The sequence below is a fragment of the Colias croceus genome, chromosome 18, assembly GCF_905220415.1.
Source record: "Colias croceus chromosome 18, ilColCroc2.1".
NCBI lineage: Eukaryota > Metazoa > Arthropoda > Insecta > Lepidoptera > Pieridae > Colias > Colias croceus.
Genome location: NC_059554.1, coordinates 4,827,150 through 4,848,959, shown reverse-complemented (window position 1 = coordinate 4,848,959; position 21,810 = coordinate 4,827,150). Strand labels below are relative to the sequence as shown.

At 32.6% G+C, this 21,810-nt stretch overlaps 1 protein-coding gene across 1 annotated transcript in view; it reads left to right on the top strand.

Annotated features, from left to right (window-relative positions):
• Positions 1-21,810, top strand: part of LOC123699462 (RNA helicase aquarius) — a 48,713-nt gene that overhangs the window by 22,808 nt on the left and 4,095 nt on the right. The window contains exons 7-21 of the mRNA XM_045646402.1: positions 3,721-3,834; positions 4,236-4,339; positions 4,721-4,832; positions 5,132-5,345; positions 5,639-5,687; positions 5,875-6,110; positions 6,667-6,884; positions 7,717-7,886; positions 9,206-9,337; positions 14,914-15,051; positions 16,403-16,494; positions 17,898-18,096; positions 20,556-20,736; positions 20,919-21,043; positions 21,212-21,372. Coding sequence (XP_045502358.1) covers positions 3,721-3,834; positions 4,236-4,339; positions 4,721-4,832; positions 5,132-5,345; positions 5,639-5,687; positions 5,875-6,110; positions 6,667-6,884; positions 7,717-7,886; positions 9,206-9,337; positions 14,914-15,051; positions 16,403-16,494; positions 17,898-18,096; positions 20,556-20,736; positions 20,919-21,043; positions 21,212-21,372 — 2,245 coding nt within the window. The remainder of the gene's footprint in view (positions 1-3,720; positions 3,835-4,235; positions 4,340-4,720; positions 4,833-5,131; positions 5,346-5,638; positions 5,688-5,874; positions 6,111-6,666; positions 6,885-7,716; positions 7,887-9,205; positions 9,338-14,913; positions 15,052-16,402; positions 16,495-17,897; positions 18,097-20,555; positions 20,737-20,918; positions 21,044-21,211; positions 21,373-21,810) is intronic.

Sequence of the window (21,810 nt, the reverse complement as noted above, 5' to 3'; positions counted from 1 at the left end):
TCATTTTAGAAAGCAGTCATGTTAAATTTGTTATTTTCCTAATACTTTATCATTTTTCAACAAGTTTTCAATAAACAAAATTAACAAGTAAGGTAACCATGATGACGAGTTTTTATGGATAGTGAAGATAATATTATATTGTAATAACAATATTATGATGAAATTTAGAACACCATTTTCAAGATTTTTACTAGTAATGAAACAACACTCGACATCGGTATTGCACTCACATGTAGTTAGAAGATTGTTCGTTTTTACATTGAAATTTATACTTTTTTAACTTACCTCATATTTTTTGTTTTAGGTATTTCAGCTTTCCAAAAAGTAAAATAAAAAGAAATATATGTGCCCATCAAGGGTAAAATTACTGAGGATTACGACCCAGAACCCAGGCGTTTATTATAAACAGTTTTTCTTTGATGATTTTGGCTTGAAATTGACCCGTCGAAGCAACGCGTTTAAAAAGAAGATCTGAGTAGCTTACAATTTGGTAAACAGCATCTGATGCAAAACACAACTTTCCTCTAATTACAAAGGATGTTAATGCTATATATCGGTTCATATCCAGGCTTTGTAGCCAAGAGTTATTTTAAAACTATCATTCTATATTACATACCAATTAAAATTGTATGTACCTATAAAGTTTGGCCAGTAATATTATAATATAATTAATACTGTTAAAAATATATGTCGTTATTATTTATAGACCATGATTTTTAGTTTTTTCTATTTCGAAAAATCCTGAATATACAAACCAGTGTGGTCACCCACAGAAAGAGACAAAAAACAACAGTGACGTCATTCAAGGTTATATTTTCTTGTGACAAGTCAATGGTCATAGTGCAATCTCCAGTGTATTAGATATAAGCTTCTTGAGGTGATACAACCTGATGACAAATGTAAATTTTGGTGATAGAAAAGATATAGGTCTACCAGAATCTGATGGCATATTTATATTTAAGAAATAAAAGATTTTCATGTGGCAATTTATTTGACAACTATCAAATTGGTTGTCAAATTATTTGTCTTTTTTGCAGTTGATGAATAATTTTTAGGATTTTGTCTAAAAAATCTTCGAAAATGTCGAAAAAGCTGCTGCGATCACAAGCAATAGGTGTTGTTTATAATATGTATAGAAAAAAATTCGATGAAGAAGGGTCAAACACATCACAATTTTCAAATTTGAAGATTTTATTGGTACATTGGACTTACCCGTTTTGATACTTTAAATTAAAATAATATTATACGTAGGTAACTATAATATTGTTTGTTGATTAGAATATAATTTTATGAAAACTTATTACAGGAGTTTCCAATACGGCTAATAGTCAAGTCCAAGCTGTCCAAGTCAATTTTATAATGTGTGTATCTGTTAATACTTAGGAAAATAAACATAGTTTTATTTTATTTTTTATTTTATTTTATAAAAAATTATGAGCAGTTCTGATCTACATTATGATTATATTGATATTTTCACATGGCATACTGGTAATGAATAATATACAAATATAGGTATGTGTTAATAATAATATGTATTACCTGTATAAAAGTAATATGTATAATTGTATATTATACATGTAAGTATGTACCTACATAATATTAAGTGGATATCTCATTATTAAGTACAGTATTGTCCATTTATGTAATGTGACTAATGATATTGAGGACAAAATAAAAAATATGCAGTATCAAGATCGTTCAGTCCATTTTCCCCAGGGTTGCACACTCCAAATTTTGATTTCCCTAATTGCCATCAGATTCTGGTTTACCTATAGTTCCTATGTTTTGTATTGATATATTAAGAAGAGCTGGAACGTCAACACATTTACACATTGCACATGTTAGGCCGGGAGATACTGACACAAAATTTCGGGTCATTTGTAACAGGATGGCGGTCTAGAAGGGTCTTAGTACGCAATGACAAAAAGAAAAATGATGGTCAGAACGCTGGTACCGGCGGACTACATCTTTTTTATGGGCTATCGGTAAATTCTAAAATTTTTGTGTTACAAATCGTTTGACTTTCGCTATTTATACGACGAGTTCGACTAACGCCCACGCGACAAGTCCGCCGGTACCAGCGTTCTGACCATCATTTTTCTTTTAGTCATTGCGTAATAAGACCTCTGTAGAACCGCCATTCTGTTACAAATGACCCGAAATTTTGTGTCAGTATCTCCCGGCCTATGTATGTGTCATATTTTGCAATTGTTTATAAATACAGGGTGATGTAATTGGTGTAGTACCTACGAATATCTAAAAATCTATGAAGAATTTTGTGATACAGTAAATGGAAGAATTATAGACTATTTTACAGTATTTAATAAAATCATTTAATTTTTTGTTCATTTTCATTAGAAATGTCAATTTTTCTCACCAAGGTAGAAATTTGGATGATAAGGATCTTGTTAGAAAAATATAAATTTTGACTAAAATCGGCATTTTTTTTTCAAAAATCAAATTACTAATTAATAATCAGAGTTATCACATTATTAAAAAAAATATTAGAAAGTTTGGAGAAAGACGCGAGAACATGAGGAAAAATATATTCAATTAGAACCAAAAGTAGATAATTACACTGACTCATTTATAATAACATTATGAAATTCCGACGGCGAGTTCTTCGAGCGATGAAAGTTTCAGTGAAGTAGAAGATTACGATTAGGTATGATTAAGTAGATTCTTCTTCTTCTCTTTAGATACTGCTCTCTGAATTGGTGGTAAATGTTAAAACTGTTAAACTGCTAAGACGATTCAAAAGTGCTTCTAGAAGAAGTCTAATTGTATAAATGTTTGAGTTTGAGTTTAAAACCAATAGTGTGAAAATTATACAATAAACATGTAACACATATTTGTCAGCGCGTATTGGTAGGTATTACGTACTTTCTACAAATATAATATTTCTTAGATATCTTTACTCGACTAAAGTCAGGACAAGACTGCTCCGCAACTGCAGAAGACGTCCGTTATTTAAATCATTATTGTCCGTATATACATAGTAAGTCTTTGATCATTATCAAAACAACCATCCGTGTGTTGGGAGTGAGCGCACGTGTTATTTGTATTGTTTTTATGACCTGAAATTTAATTATTATTTGATAATTGAATGATTATTAATACTTTTATCCAATTGATTATTATTAGAATAAATAATTAACTTCATCAATTGATTTACTTATAAAGTATAATTTTACAGGTAAATTATGAGAGCTTTCATAATTATATTTGCATAATATATTTATCTACAACACACCCATTTTACAATTCAAGTCTAAAATGAAACTAGAGTCGCATTTATTTTTGAACATACTGTAAGTGAAATTGCATAAGTGTGAGTACTGTGAACATGCCAGCTTTCCCTAATTGACCGATAGTAAATTTTATTGATACTACGCCATCTGTCTTTCGAGCTTTAAAACATCGTGTTTGAGTAAGGATGATAAAATTATTCGTTTGAATTAGTTCATAGCAACTCTTAAAGATGGCGCTTATAACCAAAATGCATACCTGTATGCCCTCAGATAAATGCCCCTTCAATACCAGAATTAAAAAAAAATGTATATTTTTTGTATTTTAGAATTTCAAAATGTTTAATTTATATAAATGGGGTTTTGGCTATGTTTCCATTTTTTATTCAATTACTAACAATTTAAGTATACAGTATAATATATATTATATACTATAATAATATGACTGTAATATCACCGTTTTTTGTTGCAGCTTTTACAAATGTTGAAGTTCTATGCGAGGTTTGAAATAAGCGATGAAACTGGGGACCCTATGACGGACAAGGATATGACCCTACAACATTATTCAAGGATTACTTCACTTCAGGTAACTTATACAAACTATACATAATATGTATGTAAATACCTTTTTCTTAATGACCAGTTTTTAATATCTTAATTTCTGACTACTAAGATTTCAGTTCCGTTTGTATACTTGTTTATTCTGAAAATATAATTATGTATTTCAATAATGTACCTCAAATCAAATCAAATCATTTATTTGCATGGTTACAACACAACAGACAACTTACATAATATAATAACTATAATATTTGGTACATTTATTGTACCTAATATTATAGTCAATTCTTTCGAATTGTTTATAAAGAATATTTTTCATTATACTATATAACTAGATGCCTAGATGGAGAGAAATATAAAAGTAAATAACTACCTTCATATTGTTACAAATTATTAAATTAAATATATTATACTTTGTGTTTCTAGAAAGCGGCATTCGCGAAGTTTCCTGATCTAAGATTATTCGCGCTGGCCAATGTTGCCAGCGTTGACACTAGAGAATCGTTACAGAAACATTTTGGGAATTTAAGGTGAAAAATATTTAGATTTAATAGTTATATTCTGTAAAAAATATGCATTGAAAATAGAGCGATACTGAAATTGCTAGAATTTATTTAACCAATAAAGACAGGCAAATGAGAAAATTTTAAAGTGATCGCGGGCGGCCGAAGTCTGCCCTCTCCCCGGCAAGGTGAAAGACGCAGATTCTCATTCCGTCTCGTGATCGAATTTTTCTTTTCTTTTAATAAATAAAATATTAAAATACAGGCAAAATTACAAAAAATGCCATAGTTTAAAAAAAAATACATGTCTGCATATATATTGCATGTTTTACTGAAACTAGTTTTCTCTTATCATTTTATTTACATGAGTTTTATAATATGTATTTTATGAAAATAATAATATTTCAGTGACAAGGCACTGCGAGCAATCGCTACATATTTGAACTTAGTACCGCCTGAAGGCAAGGAGGACGAAGCACCCTGGCATCGAATGGACAAACTGTTCCTTAAAGAATTATTGGTTTGTATTTTGTACTAGTTACTATTGAGTATCTTTAATTATAAGATATATGACAAATTAGAGTTTTGCATACGCAGTTGTTCATCTGTCTATTAGTCACAAGATAAAAATCTTACATAGAAACATTAGATAGATTTCGCACTAATTTTAATTGTGTTTAGTACACAGTACACGGATAACATTATATTATATGAGTTTAGTTTATATCCTTATGTATCCCGTGTAAATCCTATTTAATGTATTTTATCGAATACCTACATGTTTTTTACCTCAGATACATTACTATTAAATTTCCACAGATATCTCGTCACGAGCGGCGTATATCCCAACTGGAAGAGCTCAATTCCATGCCCCTATATCCCACTGAAGAAATCATATGGGATGAAAATGTAGTGCCCACTGAGATATACAGTGGGGAGAATTGTTTAGCCCTACCCAAACTTAACCTGCAGTTTCTGACGCTGCACGACTATCTGTTGAGGAATTTCAATCTGTTTAGATTGGAGAGTACTTGTGAGTAGAGAAGCGCTTGTTATAATTATAGAAAACATCGCCAATCAATATTAACTCTGTCTACTCATTTCTATCTTTCGTAAATAAATCAAAGAAAAAGAATTTATGAGTATTTCTAATATATGGCCTGTGGAATTTTTTTTTTTTTTTTACTCTAGATAGGGAAGCGCTTGACCACAATCTCGCCTGATGGAAAGCTAAGATGCGGTCTAAGATGGTACGCGCTTCCCTAGTAGGTACCGGTTCACTCTTCGCTTGATATAATAATAATAATGACTATTTTTTTCTTGCAGATGAAATTCGTCAAGACATTGAAGATGCAGTATATCGCCTATCGCCGTGGTAAGTAAAGATACTGCAGTGGTATTCAAATAAATCAGATTTTTTTGCCAATATTTTATACGATTTAAAAAAATCTTAGAAAAGCTGACAAACTTTCGTATATAATTGTCTTTTACAACAGTAAAGCGCCCTAAATATATTCCTCGCTATAGGTAAATAATAAATATTATATGTATTCTTTTCACAGGCGAGCAGAAGACGGCAGCGTATACTTCGGCGGTTGGGCACGCATGGCCCATCCCATACAAAGCTTTGCCGTGGTGGAAGTGGCCAAACCGAACATTGGTGAAAAAGCGCCCTCTAGAGTGCGTGCTGACGTCACAGTGACACTTAGTGTAAGGAGAGAGATCAAACACGAGTGGGAAAATTTGAGGAAACATGATGTTTGCTTCCTGGTCACAGTGCGGCCTAGTCAGAGTATCGGTAAGGATTTTAATGTTCTATATAATTTAAAAAGGGCATTGGAGATGGGCTATCTACTTGAGATTAATAGAAAGATATTTTAAAGCCCATGAAAGACAAAACAAAACAGCAACGATTTATCCAGACATCGCTTGCGAGGTGTGAGAATACATAGTCTATATCTATAATATGTTATCCTTAGCCATTAGATATTTATTTATTTATTTAAAAAATGGCTTACCAACTAGATACATAATTTTTTGTTCAAACAATTCAAAATTAACTTAAAATACACATTAGTATTTACGTATCTAAATTACAGGTAGGCACCGCTTTAACAATTTTTCATAAAAATTAAATTATAAATTGAAATTAAAAAGTAAAAACTTAAATTTTATACAATTTGTTTAAAAAGTGTTAACAATATGCTTTTTGAACGAGCTTAGTTTTGAAAAATAAATATCTGTGAAATGTACACTTAATATCCAATTTCTGACACTATTGTAAATAATCGCTAATATTCACAAACCAATATCCAAACAACATCACAGATATTAAAATCCTATATTCTCAACAGGCACAAAGTATGACTACAAAAAGAGCATGGTGGAACAAGCGGGCATAGTGTACGTGCGTGGTTGCGAAGTGGAGGGAATGTTAGATGCTTCAGGGAGGGTCATAGAAGAGGGGCCAGAACCGAGACCAGAGCTGGATGGAGATTCTAGAACATTCCGCCTGCTTCTAGATCCTAATCAGTATAGATTGGATCTGGATCGAGCTAGCAAGGGTCACCAGGTAAGAGTTGTTAAGTTTGTGTAGTGGGTTGTACAGAAATTTTGTCAATTTGATAATAAAGTTTCAGAATGAAAAAGCAAGAATGGACTTATAGAATAACTCGTTCGTCTATTTTTTCATTTATAGAAATTCTAGCTTTCCGCCCGCGGCTTCGCCCGCGTTTTCAAAGAAAAACCCGCATAGTTATCGCTCCCGTGGGATTTCCGGGATACAACCTATCCTATGTGTTAATTCAAGTTACCCTCTATATGCGTGCTAAATTTCATTGTAATCGGTTCAGTAGTATTTGAGTGAAAGAGTAACAAACACACACACATCCTTACAAACTTTCACATTTATAATATTAGTAGAATAGGATTACTCTGCTGTATGCATGTATGTTCAAATGTTCTAGTTTATGTAACTTAATAAACGTAGAAAAAGCAATTGTTTACATAATATGAAAAAGCTGGAAAATTGTATGCTTACATGTAATTTTCAAGTTTCTCACCGACCTGCTGAGATATTCATTGAGAACGATTAACAAATTAAAATCTCCGATTCCTAGACTCTGTAGAATTTACAATGAATTTCCTAAAGATCTAGATATGTTCTCCCTTAGGTTAAATAAATTTAAAAGTACCTTGTCCATCACTTAGTTTAATATTTTAGATGTATTTTTTGTTTCCTGTATAAAACCTTTTAAAATTTAAATGTATGCATGTGGTGTTTACCTACCTTAAATTGTACACTTAGTTTTAAGATTAATTTTATATATACTTGTTTATTTTGTGTAACAATTACTGGTAAACCTAATAAATAAATAAATAAATAAATAAATAATCTGTTCCAGGACGTATACGAAACGTTCAACATAGTGATGCGCCGCAAGCCCAAAGAGAACAACTTCAAGGCGGTGCTGGAGACGATCCGCGAGCTCATGAACACCGAGTGCGTGGTGCCCGACTGGCTGCACGACATCGTGCTGGGCTACGGGGACCCGGGGCAGGCGCATTACACCAGGTAATAGGGAATATGCATAAAATTTTAAATGGCCTAAAATAATTTTTTCTCGAATACTTATTATCGTAATATTATAATGAAAAGGATTTTTTTATTATTTACTTATTATTTAAACCCCTAAAATAATATTCAAAAAGTGCAAAAAAGGGAGCGAATTTCAAACTTCCAAAACGCGCCACCACTGGTCGAACGAAATGTGACGTCATTTGACACGACATTTTATTCATCACTCCATAGTAAACACTAAGGTAAACACCCACTGGACGTGTCATGTGACGTCACGCAAAGCGCGCTTTATGCTATTACAATGATATTCCGTTGGAATTATAACAATTCTTATCATTTACGAGAAATTATATCAATCTGACTTTACGTTTACGCCCTTCAAAACTTACATCGTTGGCATTTATCGACTAGTGCGGGAAATATCTATAAACAAATTTCGATAATGGAAACGAGTTCACATTTTTTCCATGCTTAAGCTACAGTTCATTCACTATTGAATGGAACAGAAGATCGCAGCATAATTAATTAATTAATTACCGTTCGCGTTAATTTACTAACCTATGATAATATAAGTTTTTTAGAAAAATTAAATGGGGGATTCCATTTTCATGATAAAATAATATACACTGTGTTAAACGGGTTAAAAATTACGAGAAAATGATTAGGTGCATTTTTATGTTTTGGAAAACTTTCGTTTTACTTACCGTTTCGTTTACATAATAGACGTTAAAAATTCATTTTATAATATTTGTTAAAACATGTTTACCGACGTGGCTGAATGCAAACTACGCCTTTGCCTATAAAATAGTAAAGTATCGACACGATCCATCATACGAGCAATCACTAAGACGAACTGTCATAGGGATCATTTTAGGCCGCGCCGGGTATAACTATTAATTTAAGATAAAAAAGAAAAACATGAATATTCCCCATTATCGTAGGATTATTTGTATCAAGTCTTTAGTTAAATGGTCTGGATAAATAAGGGACCAGGAACAGGCGTTTTATACCAGTTAACTAAAGGATGGTCGAGGCAGAATTCGCGGCCGCGGCCCCATCATTAAAGCGGCTCGACGGAATACAGTGGGGTTTTAGTCGGTATGAATCCGATATAACCCACGGCTCCTTCCCCGGGGGCCGTGGGTATCTTTGGAAGATTTTCCCACATTAAAAATAAAGAAAAAATTTTTAATTTCATTTTCTGTTGATTTGATTTTAAAATATTGGTTAATTTACATAATAATGGCCAACGATAAATGTATTTGAAAATTAAACATACGTAAAATTATCAACTCATGTAATATTTTGTCCAGGATGCCCAATGAAATACCAACACTGGACTTTAACGACACGTTCCTGGATATGGAACACTTGAGGAACAGCTTCCCGGGACACGAGATTAAAGTAAAGACTGACAACCCGCAGAAACTCGTCCGACCGTTCAAGTGAGTATAACTTATTTTATAATATGTAGCTGTTTCACGCAGTTTTGAAAGGAAGTTATCAGTAACATCTGCATTATAAAATTTTAAGTGTTTCAAATATGTGTTGTAATGGATTTTCCCCTGAGACTTTTACCACAGAATACATAATAGTAGCTAAACACTACAGAACAGACACTCTCCGCCTCCCGCCAAAATTAAACATTTACCTCACCCCGCACGATCAGATGTCCGTGAACTTAGCAGAGCATTTTTAGCAGATCAAAAAAATAATGTGAGTTCTTATCGCGTGCAGTTGAGTTCTATAGTTCCTGATACTTTTTAGAAATAGTTCTGGCGTTTTTACCTGAAAAAACGACATTTGAAAAAATGATCTGCCAACTTCCCGTAGCAGAGCATTTTTAGCAGATCAAAAAAATAATGTGAGTTCTTATCGCGTGCAGTTGAGTTCTAGAGTTCCTGATACTTTTTAGAAATAGTTCTGGCGTTTGACCTGAAAAAACGACATTTGAAAAAATAACTTAGCAGAGCATTTTTAGCGGATCAAAAAAATAATGTGAGTTCTTATCGCGTGCTATTGAGTTCTAGAGTTCCTGATACTTTTTAGAAATAATTCTGGCGTTTTTACCTGAAATAACGACATTTGAAAAAATAACTTAGCAGAGCATTTTTAGCGGATCAAAAAAATAATGTGAGTTCTTATCGCGTGCAGTTGAGTTCTAGAGTTCCTGATACTTTTTAGAAATAGTTCTGGCGTTTTTACCTGAAAAAACGACATTTGAAAAAATGATCTGCCAACTTCCCGTAGCAGAGCATTTTTAGCAGATCAAAAAAATAATGTGAGTTCTTATCGCGTGCAGTTGAGTTCTAGAGTTCCTGATACTTTTTAGAAATAGTTTTGGCGTTTTTACCTGAAAAAACGACATTTGAAAAAATGATCTGCCAACTTCCCGTACTAGATAATTTTTAGCGGATCAAAAAAAATAATGTGAGTTCTTATCGCGTGCAGTTGAGTTCTAGAGTTCCTGATACTTTTTAGAAATAGTTCTGGCGTTTTTACCTGAAAAAACGACATTTGAAAAAATGATCTGCCAACTTCCCGTAGCAGATCATTTTTAGCAGATCAAAAAAATAATGTGAGTTCTTATTGCGTGCAGTTGATTTCTAGAGTTCCTGATACTTTTTAGAAATAGTTCTGGCGTTATTACCTGAAAAAACGACATTTGAAAAAAATAACTTAGCAGAGCATTTTTAGCGGATCAAAAAAATAATGTGAGTTCTTATCGCGTGCAGTTGAGTTCTAGAGTTCCTGATACTTTTTAGAAATAGTTCTGGCGTTTTTACCTGAAAAAACGACATTTGAAAAAATGATCTGCCAACTTCCCGTAGCAGAGCATTTTTAGCAGATCAAAAAAATAATGTGAGTTCTTATCGCGTGCAGTTGAGTTCTAGAGTTCCTGATACTTTTTAGAAATAGTTCTGGCATTTTTACCTGAAAAAAAGACATTTGAAAAAATGATCTGCCAACTTCCCGTACTAGATAATTTTTAGCGGATCAAAAAAATAATGTGAGTTCTTATCGCGTGCAGTTGAGTTCTAGAGTTCCTGATACTTTTTTGAAATAGTTCTGGTGTTTTTACCTGAAAAAACGACATTTGAAAAAATGATCTGCCAACTTCCCGTAGCAGATCATTTTTAGCAGATCAAAAAAATAATGTGAGTACTTATCGCGTGCAGTTGAGTTCTTTACCCGATTGTCTCAATAAGTGCTATAATAAAAAAAATAACAACGTGTTTTATTACAGAAATCATTTACTTTTTACATTTCCTAATACGATATTGGAATTATATACAATTCCGAGGAAGACTATACATTTCCTAGGATGCATGCATTTCCATGCATTAAATAGTTAATTAAACAACATTTTATACATTTCCTAAATGGTATCAGAATTGTACACATTTCCTAGGATTTGTATACAATTCCTTGATTTCATACATTTGCGATAACATAGTATATATGTTAACGGAAATGTATGTAATCCGTCATTCTATAAAATTCCTAGGAAATGAATGTAATTTCTAAAATCGCACGGAAATGTGTGAAAATTATTTTTTCAAATGTTGTTTTTTAAGGTAAAAACGCCAGAACTATTTCTAAAAAGTATCAGGAACTCTAGAACTCAACTGCACGCGATAAGAACTCACATTATTTTTTTGATCTGCTAAAAATGCTCTGCTAAGATATTTTTTCAAATGTCGTTTTTTCAGGTAAAAACGCCAGAACTATTTCTAAAAAGTATCAGGAACTCTAGAACTCAACTGCACGCGATAAGAACTCACATTATTTTTTTGATCTGCTAAAAATGCTCTGCTAAGATATTTTTTCAAATGTCGTTTTTTCAGGTAAAAACGCCAGAACTATTTCTAAAAAGTATCAGGAACTATAGAACTCAACTGCACGCGATAAGAACTCACATTATTTTTTTGATCTGCTAAAAATGCTCTGCTAAGTTATTTTTTCAAATGTCGTTTTTTCAGGTAAAAACGCCAGAACTATTTCTAAAAAGAATCAGGAACTCTAGAACTCAACTGCACACGATAAGAACTCACATTATTTTTTTGATCCGCTAAAAATGCTCTGCTAAGATATTTTTTCAAATGTCGTTTTTTCAGGTAAAAACGCCAGAACTATTTCTAAAAAGTATCAGGAACTCTAGAACTCAACTGCACGCGATAAGAACTCACATTATTTTTTTGATCTGCTAAAAATGCTCTGCTACGGGAAGTTGGCAGATCATTTTTTCAAATGTCGTTTTTTCAGGTAAAAACGCCAGAACTATTTCTAAAAAGTATCAGGAACTATAGAACTCAACTGCACGCGATAAGAACTCACATTATTTTTTTGATCTGCTAAAAATGCTCTGCTAAGTTCACGGACATCACGATCAGCCTAAAAATGGTCCGTATTTTTCTGCAAGGACGATACGCAACGAAGATTGACAACATTAATCAAATTGACTTAGGGCCGATTTTTCAATCCTTGGTTAAAATTTATCCGTCCAATAAAGTATTACACGAACATTTTAAAATGTCACCTGAAAACTGTCAAATACGGACAATTAGAATACATTTTTGAAATGGTAGTTTAATACGTTATTCGATGAATAAGTTTTAACCAAGGACTGAAAAATCAGACCTTAAAGTAATTTTATTATTTTGGATTTGTGATTATCGATTTTCGTAGAAAATGGTTAGATATTGTGCTGTTTACGGATGTATTTCATCAGAAAAACGCGAATTTTTTTTTACGCTAGTCACAAATGTGCCAACCATAAAGCGTTAACACACACATTTGCAGTCTCTACAGTGTGACTGTCAAAACGATAATTTTGTATGGAGTGTCCGGGGTGTGCTTTTACTGCGTTAAATAGTAGCCTATCATACTATAAAATCGCTCCGTTGCGACGTGTAAGAAAAACAAACGTGTTTACGTTCGTTTTTCCTTCTTTCAAAGTAGAGTAGTACTAGATAGTACGGATAAGAGCGCCGAGACAAACGTCAAAACGCAAAGGAATAGAATCCGCTATCGATACTAATTGTCATAAGCGTATGATGTTTTGCTAAGGATTTGTTCATCCTACCAACGACGACAACGACCACGAACAAAATTTTCATCCAGTCGCAATTTAACAAAATTGTGCAAAACACAATTAAAAATAAAATATTAAAATTTCCTGTCGTTCTGGTGTTTGGATTTTTTTTTTTAGATCAATGAATTAAAAATAAATTTTTCGTAGAAACGGTGGCTCCTAGACAAAAATGTACTTGAAGTTTTTTAAATATAATTTTATGATCTACAATTTTGGTAAAAGGTGATTATATGATTAACTTACTGTCTCGGCGAAAATCGCAAAAAACCTATTTTTATATTAATTATTGTCCTCGATTTTTTTTTCTTTCCGAGTACCAGTATGACGGGAAATTTTAATATTTTATTTTGAACCAATTTTGACTGGATGACAATTTTGGTCGTGGTCGTAGTCGTCGTTGGTAGTGTGACCGAACCATTAGCCCATACTTATCCTGGTTCCGCGCTTGTTGTTACAAAAATAGTTTCTGTAAAGATTTAAGCTTTGCAATGGTAAATAAATTTTTAAAATCGATAGAAATAGAAATAGAAATAGAAAGTGTTTTATTTGCCACCAATTACAAAAATATAAATCTTAATAATCTAACACAGAACAGGAAAATAAAATATACATACATATATAGCAATGGTGGTAAAAAGGACTCCCCGTGAGCAAAGCAGCAACCATTAATTAAAATGTATTGCTGCACTGATTTTCAGAGGAGACCACGTGACTGTACAGATGCAATGATTCAGTACTAAATGATACAAATAATTATGACAGTGTGTTTATGTAGCATAGGTAGAGACAATATAATATGTGCACCTTAATTTTATTTTTCGATTTGCGATACAGTACTTATTATCGATATGATACCGTATTACAAATTTTTCCTCCTAATGTAAACTAGCTCATAACCTACTTTTCATGACAGCTTTTCCATCTTATTGTGCTAATTATTAATCGTATATTTCGGGCATTTTATTTCCCATACACATTTTAAAGCATCCCGTCCTTATCAATTAACTTCTATTAGCGGCTAGGACGTCACTGAAACATTTGCTCTCGGGAGAAACCCGACAGCAAATTCTTTCTATTCCTATCGGGAAGATCGTTCGCAGAAAATATATTTATAAAGTTTTTATTTCGGATAATGGTGCCGCTGAAAACATAAAATGTAAATGATCTGATCTAAAAAAACATTATTTATGTGTTTTTCTTAATAATCAATGAAGGAATATTATTGATTCATATAACCGAAATGGCACATTTTCTTTCTCATAAATGTAAATTAAGATAAAAATTTATGATCATTCAAATATGAAGACCCAGTTATAACAAAATTTTAGATTCGGGTCCACGGGTCATTATATTATATTTAACACAATGTGAGTTTTCAAATCATTTTTTAATTGTGGAATTTATTATTATGTTATCTTAATATATTATTAATCTTACCACTATAATAACTCGATGCAAAGTTTATCAATGTAACAAGGAAAACGTAAGCAAACATTATTTTTCATACAATAAATACTTCATTTTATAACAATTTTAATACATAATTGCGGGACTAACGCATGATAAATTTCAGGCGGCTTTGTTGTTAGGAGGAATCTCTTATTCGCAACCTAAACCAAATGGTGCAGCAAATAGATATATTTACCTTAATTTTTTAATAAAGTTCTGAAAAAAGAAACAAAATATAATAAGAATTAAAGTGAAATAATAAAATATCAATCTTGAGGTGAAAATCGAAACTGTGACTTTCACCGATCCCTAGCATTAATTACTATGAAAAATAGGAATTTATAAGCACATTCATTCTATAAAACTAAAATTTAAAATCAATATTATATTCTGCTTTAATCTATTTTTTGTTCTTTTCTATCGACTTAGCCCCCCACATATGTTAAACAATCATATTAACTATATTTTCTTATACAGAGTGACGTTCGAGAATGTTCTACGGAAACAGGAGTTGGGCGACAATGCAATGGATGAAGATGAACCGCGGAAGGTCATCATTGTGGAACCTCATGTTCAGCCGAAACGGGGACCATATCTTTACAATGAGCCTAAAAAGTAAGTACACATAATTAAATATAACAAGATATCACTTCACTACATAGTATAAAACAAAGTCGCTTTTTCTGTCCCTATGTCCCTTTGTATGCTTAAATCTTTAAAACTACGGAACGGATTTTGATGTGGTTTTTTTTTAATACATTTACGAGTTATTCAATAGGATGGTTTTAGTGTATAATTTATTAGGTTTGAGACAAAGCGGGCGAAGCCGCGGGCGGTAAGCTAGTATTATTATAAAAACAAAAACCTTGTTTTCCTATAAATTTATTTTTGGCGCCATTTTTTTTAATTTTGATGTATCCAATGTCACCCTCACGACTAAGGTGAATCTATTGACACCGCTCACATAAAAATACGACTAGCTCTAGGGCGTTTCAAAGAAAAATAAGTACCTACATACATACACTCGAAAAACAACCCTCTTGTCGCAGTCGGGAAAAAAAGGAAAAGTTTTAAAATATTTTTTTTTATTTTAGGAAGAAAGAAATGAAGAAAAAATCACATAACTACAAACGAGAAAAGAATTTTATTAAATCTTAAGATATAAAAAAAAAATTAACCATGGACATAAACAATATGTACGCACGTCCACGTATATAAATTGCTTTAATATTCATTATATGTCCCAAATTAACACCCAAATAGCAATGACACCATGCATGCATGTATTTTAAACGATGATGCATTTTTGGCGCCATTTTTTTTATTTTTAGCGTACCATTTTTTTTTCGGCATAACAATACAACAATACGTTGATGAAATATTAAAATTCTATGCACATTTAATTTGATTATGTTTTTTATAATCGTTTCTTATTGTTGAATTTCAATGTCCTGATTGTTAACAATAAATTACTATTATGTACTTCATCCGAATGTAGAGATATATTTTAACTAGCTGTGCCGCGCGGTTTCACCCGCATTGCTCCGCACCTGTTGGTCTTAGCGTGATTATATATAAGCCTTATAATCTTCCTCGATTAATGGGCTTTCTAAATCGGAAAGTTTTTCAAATCGGACCAGTACTTCCTGAGATTAGCGCGTTCAAACAAACAAACAAACAAACTCATACGCTGTTGCCAAAAGTACATTCTTCAATATGTGCAAAGAATTAGTATCGGGTTTATTGATTACTAGCTTTCCGCCAGCGGCTTCGCCCGCTTTGTCTAAAACCTAAAAAATATATACTAAAATCTACCTCTTGAATCACTCTATTTTTTAAAAAAAACCGCATCCAAATCGATGTGTAGTTTTAAAAATGTTAAGCGACATAAGGGCATACGGACAGAGAAAACGACTTTGTTTTATACTATGTAGTGACAGTTATTAACGCATATATCAATTTGCAGGAACAACATTTTATTTACTCCAACTCAAGTGGAGGCAATTCGTTCGGGAATGCAACCGGGACTTACATTAGTAGTTGGACCTCCGGGAACAGGTATGTTTTTAAGTTTTATATATAGAAGGAAAAAATTAGTAGTTTTATACGATTCGAAAAAGTAGGAGATAAACAAAGAAAGTCCGTAGATAGAAGACCTTAGAATTATTATAAGTGAACTTCATTTTAAAATATAAATAACAATACCAATTATTAAATTTATGAATTTAAATTTATTTTCTCCATTTTTTTACTTTAAAAATTATGCTTTTTATCTACACTAATATTAAAAAGAGGAAAACTTTGTTTGTTTGTTTGATTGTAATGAATAGGCTCATAAACTACTGGACCGATTTTAAAAGTTCTTTCACCATTCGAAAGCTACATTATCCACGAGTAATATAGGCTATATAATATTATTATCACGCTAAGACCAACAGGAGCGGAGCCACGCGGGTGAAACCGCGCGGCACAGCTAGATAATAATACTTTTACTAATTCCATTGTTAATCTAATTGTGTTGGTCAAAGTTTTAATGTGTTTTGAATTGAATTATAAATGTTTCTATCAGAAATGATTACATAATGTTTAAAAATAATAGTCGATCTTACGTAATTTGTGCGTAGGAACAATATTGAAAAAGATAAAACGCAGTAATGTGGTCAATGCACCGTAATTTATAACTTTAACTACAATATAAACAAATGATTATGTTATTTTTAGTATTGTACATGAGTAATTATTTAATTAACTCTACCTATGTTTCTAATGATTCGAATAAAGCTCCTGTATCATAGAGAGATATCGGGTAATTGTTCATTAGCATAAAATTATTTCAGTGTAAATATAAATGTATCGTGAAACAATATCTTAACAGCTAAAGTGGTCTATTATAGAACAGTAGTTAAATTGTTTTACGATCCAATAAAACCAAACAACTTTGCTAAAATAGATTGGTCTTGAATTAGAACTCCTATTGAATATTTACGTTAGCTAACGGATATTAACGAATTATTTGCGTTATGAACTATGTATTATTTGGTTTGTGCGAATATAAATTTTATGTGTACCTAGCTGATGACAATTTTGATTTTTTTGATTACAATTTTGATTACAAAATTGTAAGTATCCCGTATACTTAAGACATTAGGTACTTTCTTTCTAAACGAATACCTATTAAAAGTTACGGGCAAGTAGGTGCCCTAGCAGACAAAGATGTTCCTTGTCTTAGGCCCCATTGGGTATCTAATCTCAGAACTCAAGGCTGTAGGTACGCTGTACGCCACTGTTCCTGCACATTATAATATCACAGACGAAAATTCAAATTATATTTTTACCACACAGTATTATAGTAGTACAGAACAACCTTGTTCATATTCAAAATGTATCAACACGTTCTTGCACATATTCTAATTCACATCTTGCATATTCCACCTATTTACTTCGGTATTTACTCTAAACAGGTAAAACGGATGTAGCAGTACAGATAATATCGAACCTGTACCACAACTTCCCCTGGCAACGCACTCTGGTGGTGACGCACAGCAACCAAGCGCTCAACCAGCTGTTCGAGAAAGTGGCCGAGTTAGATGTGGACGAGCGACACTTGTTGCGTCTCGGTCATGGTGAAGAAGAACTACAGACTGATAAGGACTTCTCGAGGTAAGGAACGATCGTGCGAAACAATCAATCAATCAATCAAACAATCCATCAATCAATCTAAAAGTTGATCGATAACAAATATGAAACAACTAACCAACCGGTCCAACTTTCAATCAATCAATGTGTTGATTTGTATAAAGTGCGGTTATACTATAAAAATGTTAAAGTAGGACTGTTATTAACCTATATAAGAAAATAAATGCTGAGGCAATGAAAAGCATTTAAAATGATGAATCGTAACGATTCAAATATTTACGTTTGTGTGCCTCTTGCAAAGAAGAAGTAATCTTAGGAATCTTAAATCAAAGAAGTCATTTTACAAAAATGTGCATATAAAACATGATTGCATTTAAAAACAGTTTTCTTTATCTTTTAAATACCAACTTTGCGGTTACTCATGCAGAGTTAATTTACAGCCGCTATCAATGTAAATAATTTTTCATGACATGATTCTTTATGTGCAAGCAATTTTTATTTGATGAACCGATCATATCCATACAGAAGACAATGATGAATGAACACTATAAGTACTAAATATGTCTAGCTGTGTCGACCTTTTTAGTCACGCTTATTATTTTATCTAGCCATGACCATTTTGCATCGTAGATTGACCTCTTTCGGTATGCTGTATTGCGTCATCTTTGCTAAGATTGTTATCTATTTAGGAAGTTCATACAAGGTTATGAGTAGGGATGTAACGATACCGATACCGATACCGATATATCGGCCGATATAATCGGCAAGCCGATGTATCGGTACCGATACCGATATCAAACAATTCAAAAAACCGCGCCCAATGAACGATGCGGGAGGCCGCCCGCGTGTGCGCACTTTGTTTTCTGAAAAAACTATACCAGTAGTAAACTTTTATTAGGTACTGATTGTAGACGTGTATTACTTAAAGTTTAACTGACTTTGTAAAATAATAATACTAAAATAAATGGTTTTGTTGTTTTTTGATTTGGCATTTTTATTTAAAAGAATACGAATAACAGTTGGGTCTCTGTTAAATGTTGGTAACTTTTTATGCATAATTCAATATTTATTTTTCTACCAAGCCATCGATATCTGTATCGGTATCGGTATCGCCGATACATAACTACAAATATCGGTATCGGTATCGTATCGACAAAATCATGTATCGTTACATCCCTAGTAATGAGGAAAACGGTTAGCTAAAATATTTTTTGCAAGTCATTAACCGAAGAGATTTTTTGATATGGATACTACGATATAGTAATTTTTACAGGAAAAATTTAAGCGATGAAAAGAATATGCAAATCATTGTATTGCGTATTCTAATATAAGCGTCTTGTAATAACTCAGCCCCCGGAATCACAGACACAATAGAAAATCTATTGTGTCGTGGTACGATCGGGCTGCTGGGGGCTCAATGGGTTAAGAAGTGATGACTATTAATTAACGCCTTTTGTATAATACTTTATTGCATCATTATGAATAAGATATATCTCTTATAAATTTTGAAGTAATAGATATCAAACTCAAACTCAAACATTCATTTATTCAATTAGACTTCTTCTAGAAACTTTTTTAAATCGTCATAACAGTTTTAACATTTACCACCGATTCGGAAAGCAGTATCTATGGAGAAGAACCGGCAAGAAACTCCATAGTTGCTCTTATAACTAGCACTTGGTTTTTGTCCTATATTCGCATATGCGTAAGTTTAATTACTATTACATTCCGATAATTTTCTGTATGTTTGTATGAGTCACTCATGAAGAAAGAACACTATTTCCGAAAATTTGCAACAACCATAGATATGTAAAGTTCATTTACATTTGCACTTAGTACTAGACTCATAGCTCATGAACCGAAAACGAAAATTAATATCATATTGTTCCATGACATTCATTATCTGTATGATAAACATTAATTGGGGTGAATGACACCTAATTCGGTTCGCTTTAGACATTGAATAATTTCTTAGTTTAGACTTTAGATCACATTACATTTTATTGAATGTGTTTCTACAATATCTAAGACATACTTATGTGTATCACAACCCATACAGAATTTTTTCTTCGGATAGTATCTCGCATTCCAAGTTGAAATCCCATTTCTGTATCAACGGTCATCTACACTAATATTATAAAGAGGAAAACTTTGTTTGTTTGTTTGTTTGATTGTAATGAATAGGCTCATAAACTACTGGACCGATTTTAAAAATTCTTTCACCATTCGAAAGCTACATTATCCACGAGTAATATAGGCTATATAATTATCACGCTAAGACCAACAGGAGCGGAGCCACGCGGGTGAGACCGCGCGGCACAGCTAGTAGTATAATAAAATGGAATTATTAAGTAAGGCTGTTGATACAGAATGGTTGAGGGTAAATTCCTTTTGTACAATCAATTTTCAAGTCCGCCTTTTATTGACATATCGTTAGGAGTTTGAGCAAGATTTAGTTTTTGACACTACCTCCATACCAATAGATATGGACGAGTGAACTACGTGCTCGCCAAGCGTATGGAACTACTGGGCCAAGTGGCTCGCCTCCAGAACACGCTGGAAGCGGGCGGTGAGGCGGGCGCCACGTGCGAACTGGCGCACCACTTCCACGTGTACCATGTGCGACCCAGGTGGCAGGCGTTCTTGAGGACTTGCCGTACTCAGGTATAATCCTTTTGGGTTTATGTTCTGTTTGCTCAGAAAATATCTCTTATATTAGATTTATGTAACAGGTGTTATATGTGTACTGCCAATTAGCTGTATGGGTGGAATTTGGTCATTGGTTCGTTTCACCCAAACAATGAATATTTTTCTACAAAACGAAATAACAAAATCTTTTCTTACAGTCGAAATCAATCGAAACTATCAGTAAAGAATTCCCATTCCATGAATTCTTTGACGATGCTCCCAAGCCTTTATTCCCTGGAAAATCCTATGAAGAGGACATGGAAATCGCTGAAAGTTGCTACAGGTAACTGCTTACTTGACTCCTATTTCCTTAAAACTTAATATGATGTGGTATGGTAATATGATGAAAGTAACTGTAGTTTTCTCAGCTATATACCTTACATCATAAGTCTAATATGCCTTTCTATAATTTATTCCTTATATCAATACATAAATTAACTATCCTTACCAGGTACATAGACCACATATTTGAAGAGCTAGAGGAGTTCAGAGCATTCGAACTATTACGCTCTGGTCTGGACAGATCCAAGTACTTACTGGTAAAGGAAGCTAAAATCATCGCCATGACGTGCACACACGCTGCCTTGAAACGATCTGAACTTGTGCAAATGGGTATGTACTTTAAGGCAATACGACTTTATGTATCAATTTTGCAGGCCTGTTTGGGGATAAGTGGTACCTAAAAATATTTATATAATATATTATATTCCAATTAAATAATAATATGTAAAATATAATGTATTTTATTATTAATTTATTTTTAGTGGAATAATAACACTTACAAGAATTTTTTCGAGATAGTAAAGTATTATGTAATAGAAATATTTAATAGCAATAAAATAGGTCATCATTATCCTTTAAATATTCTGTTAAATCAAATTCTGAACCCGTTAATCAAACATTGATATTAGTATTCAAAGTAGTTAGTAAGCCAAGTTATCCGCCAAACAAGTTTATTCAAATTAGCTATTGTATCCACAAAAAAGGACAATGAGTGATTGTTGTATATGAGTTTGACACCAAAAATAAAGATTTAAATTTGACTGCTAA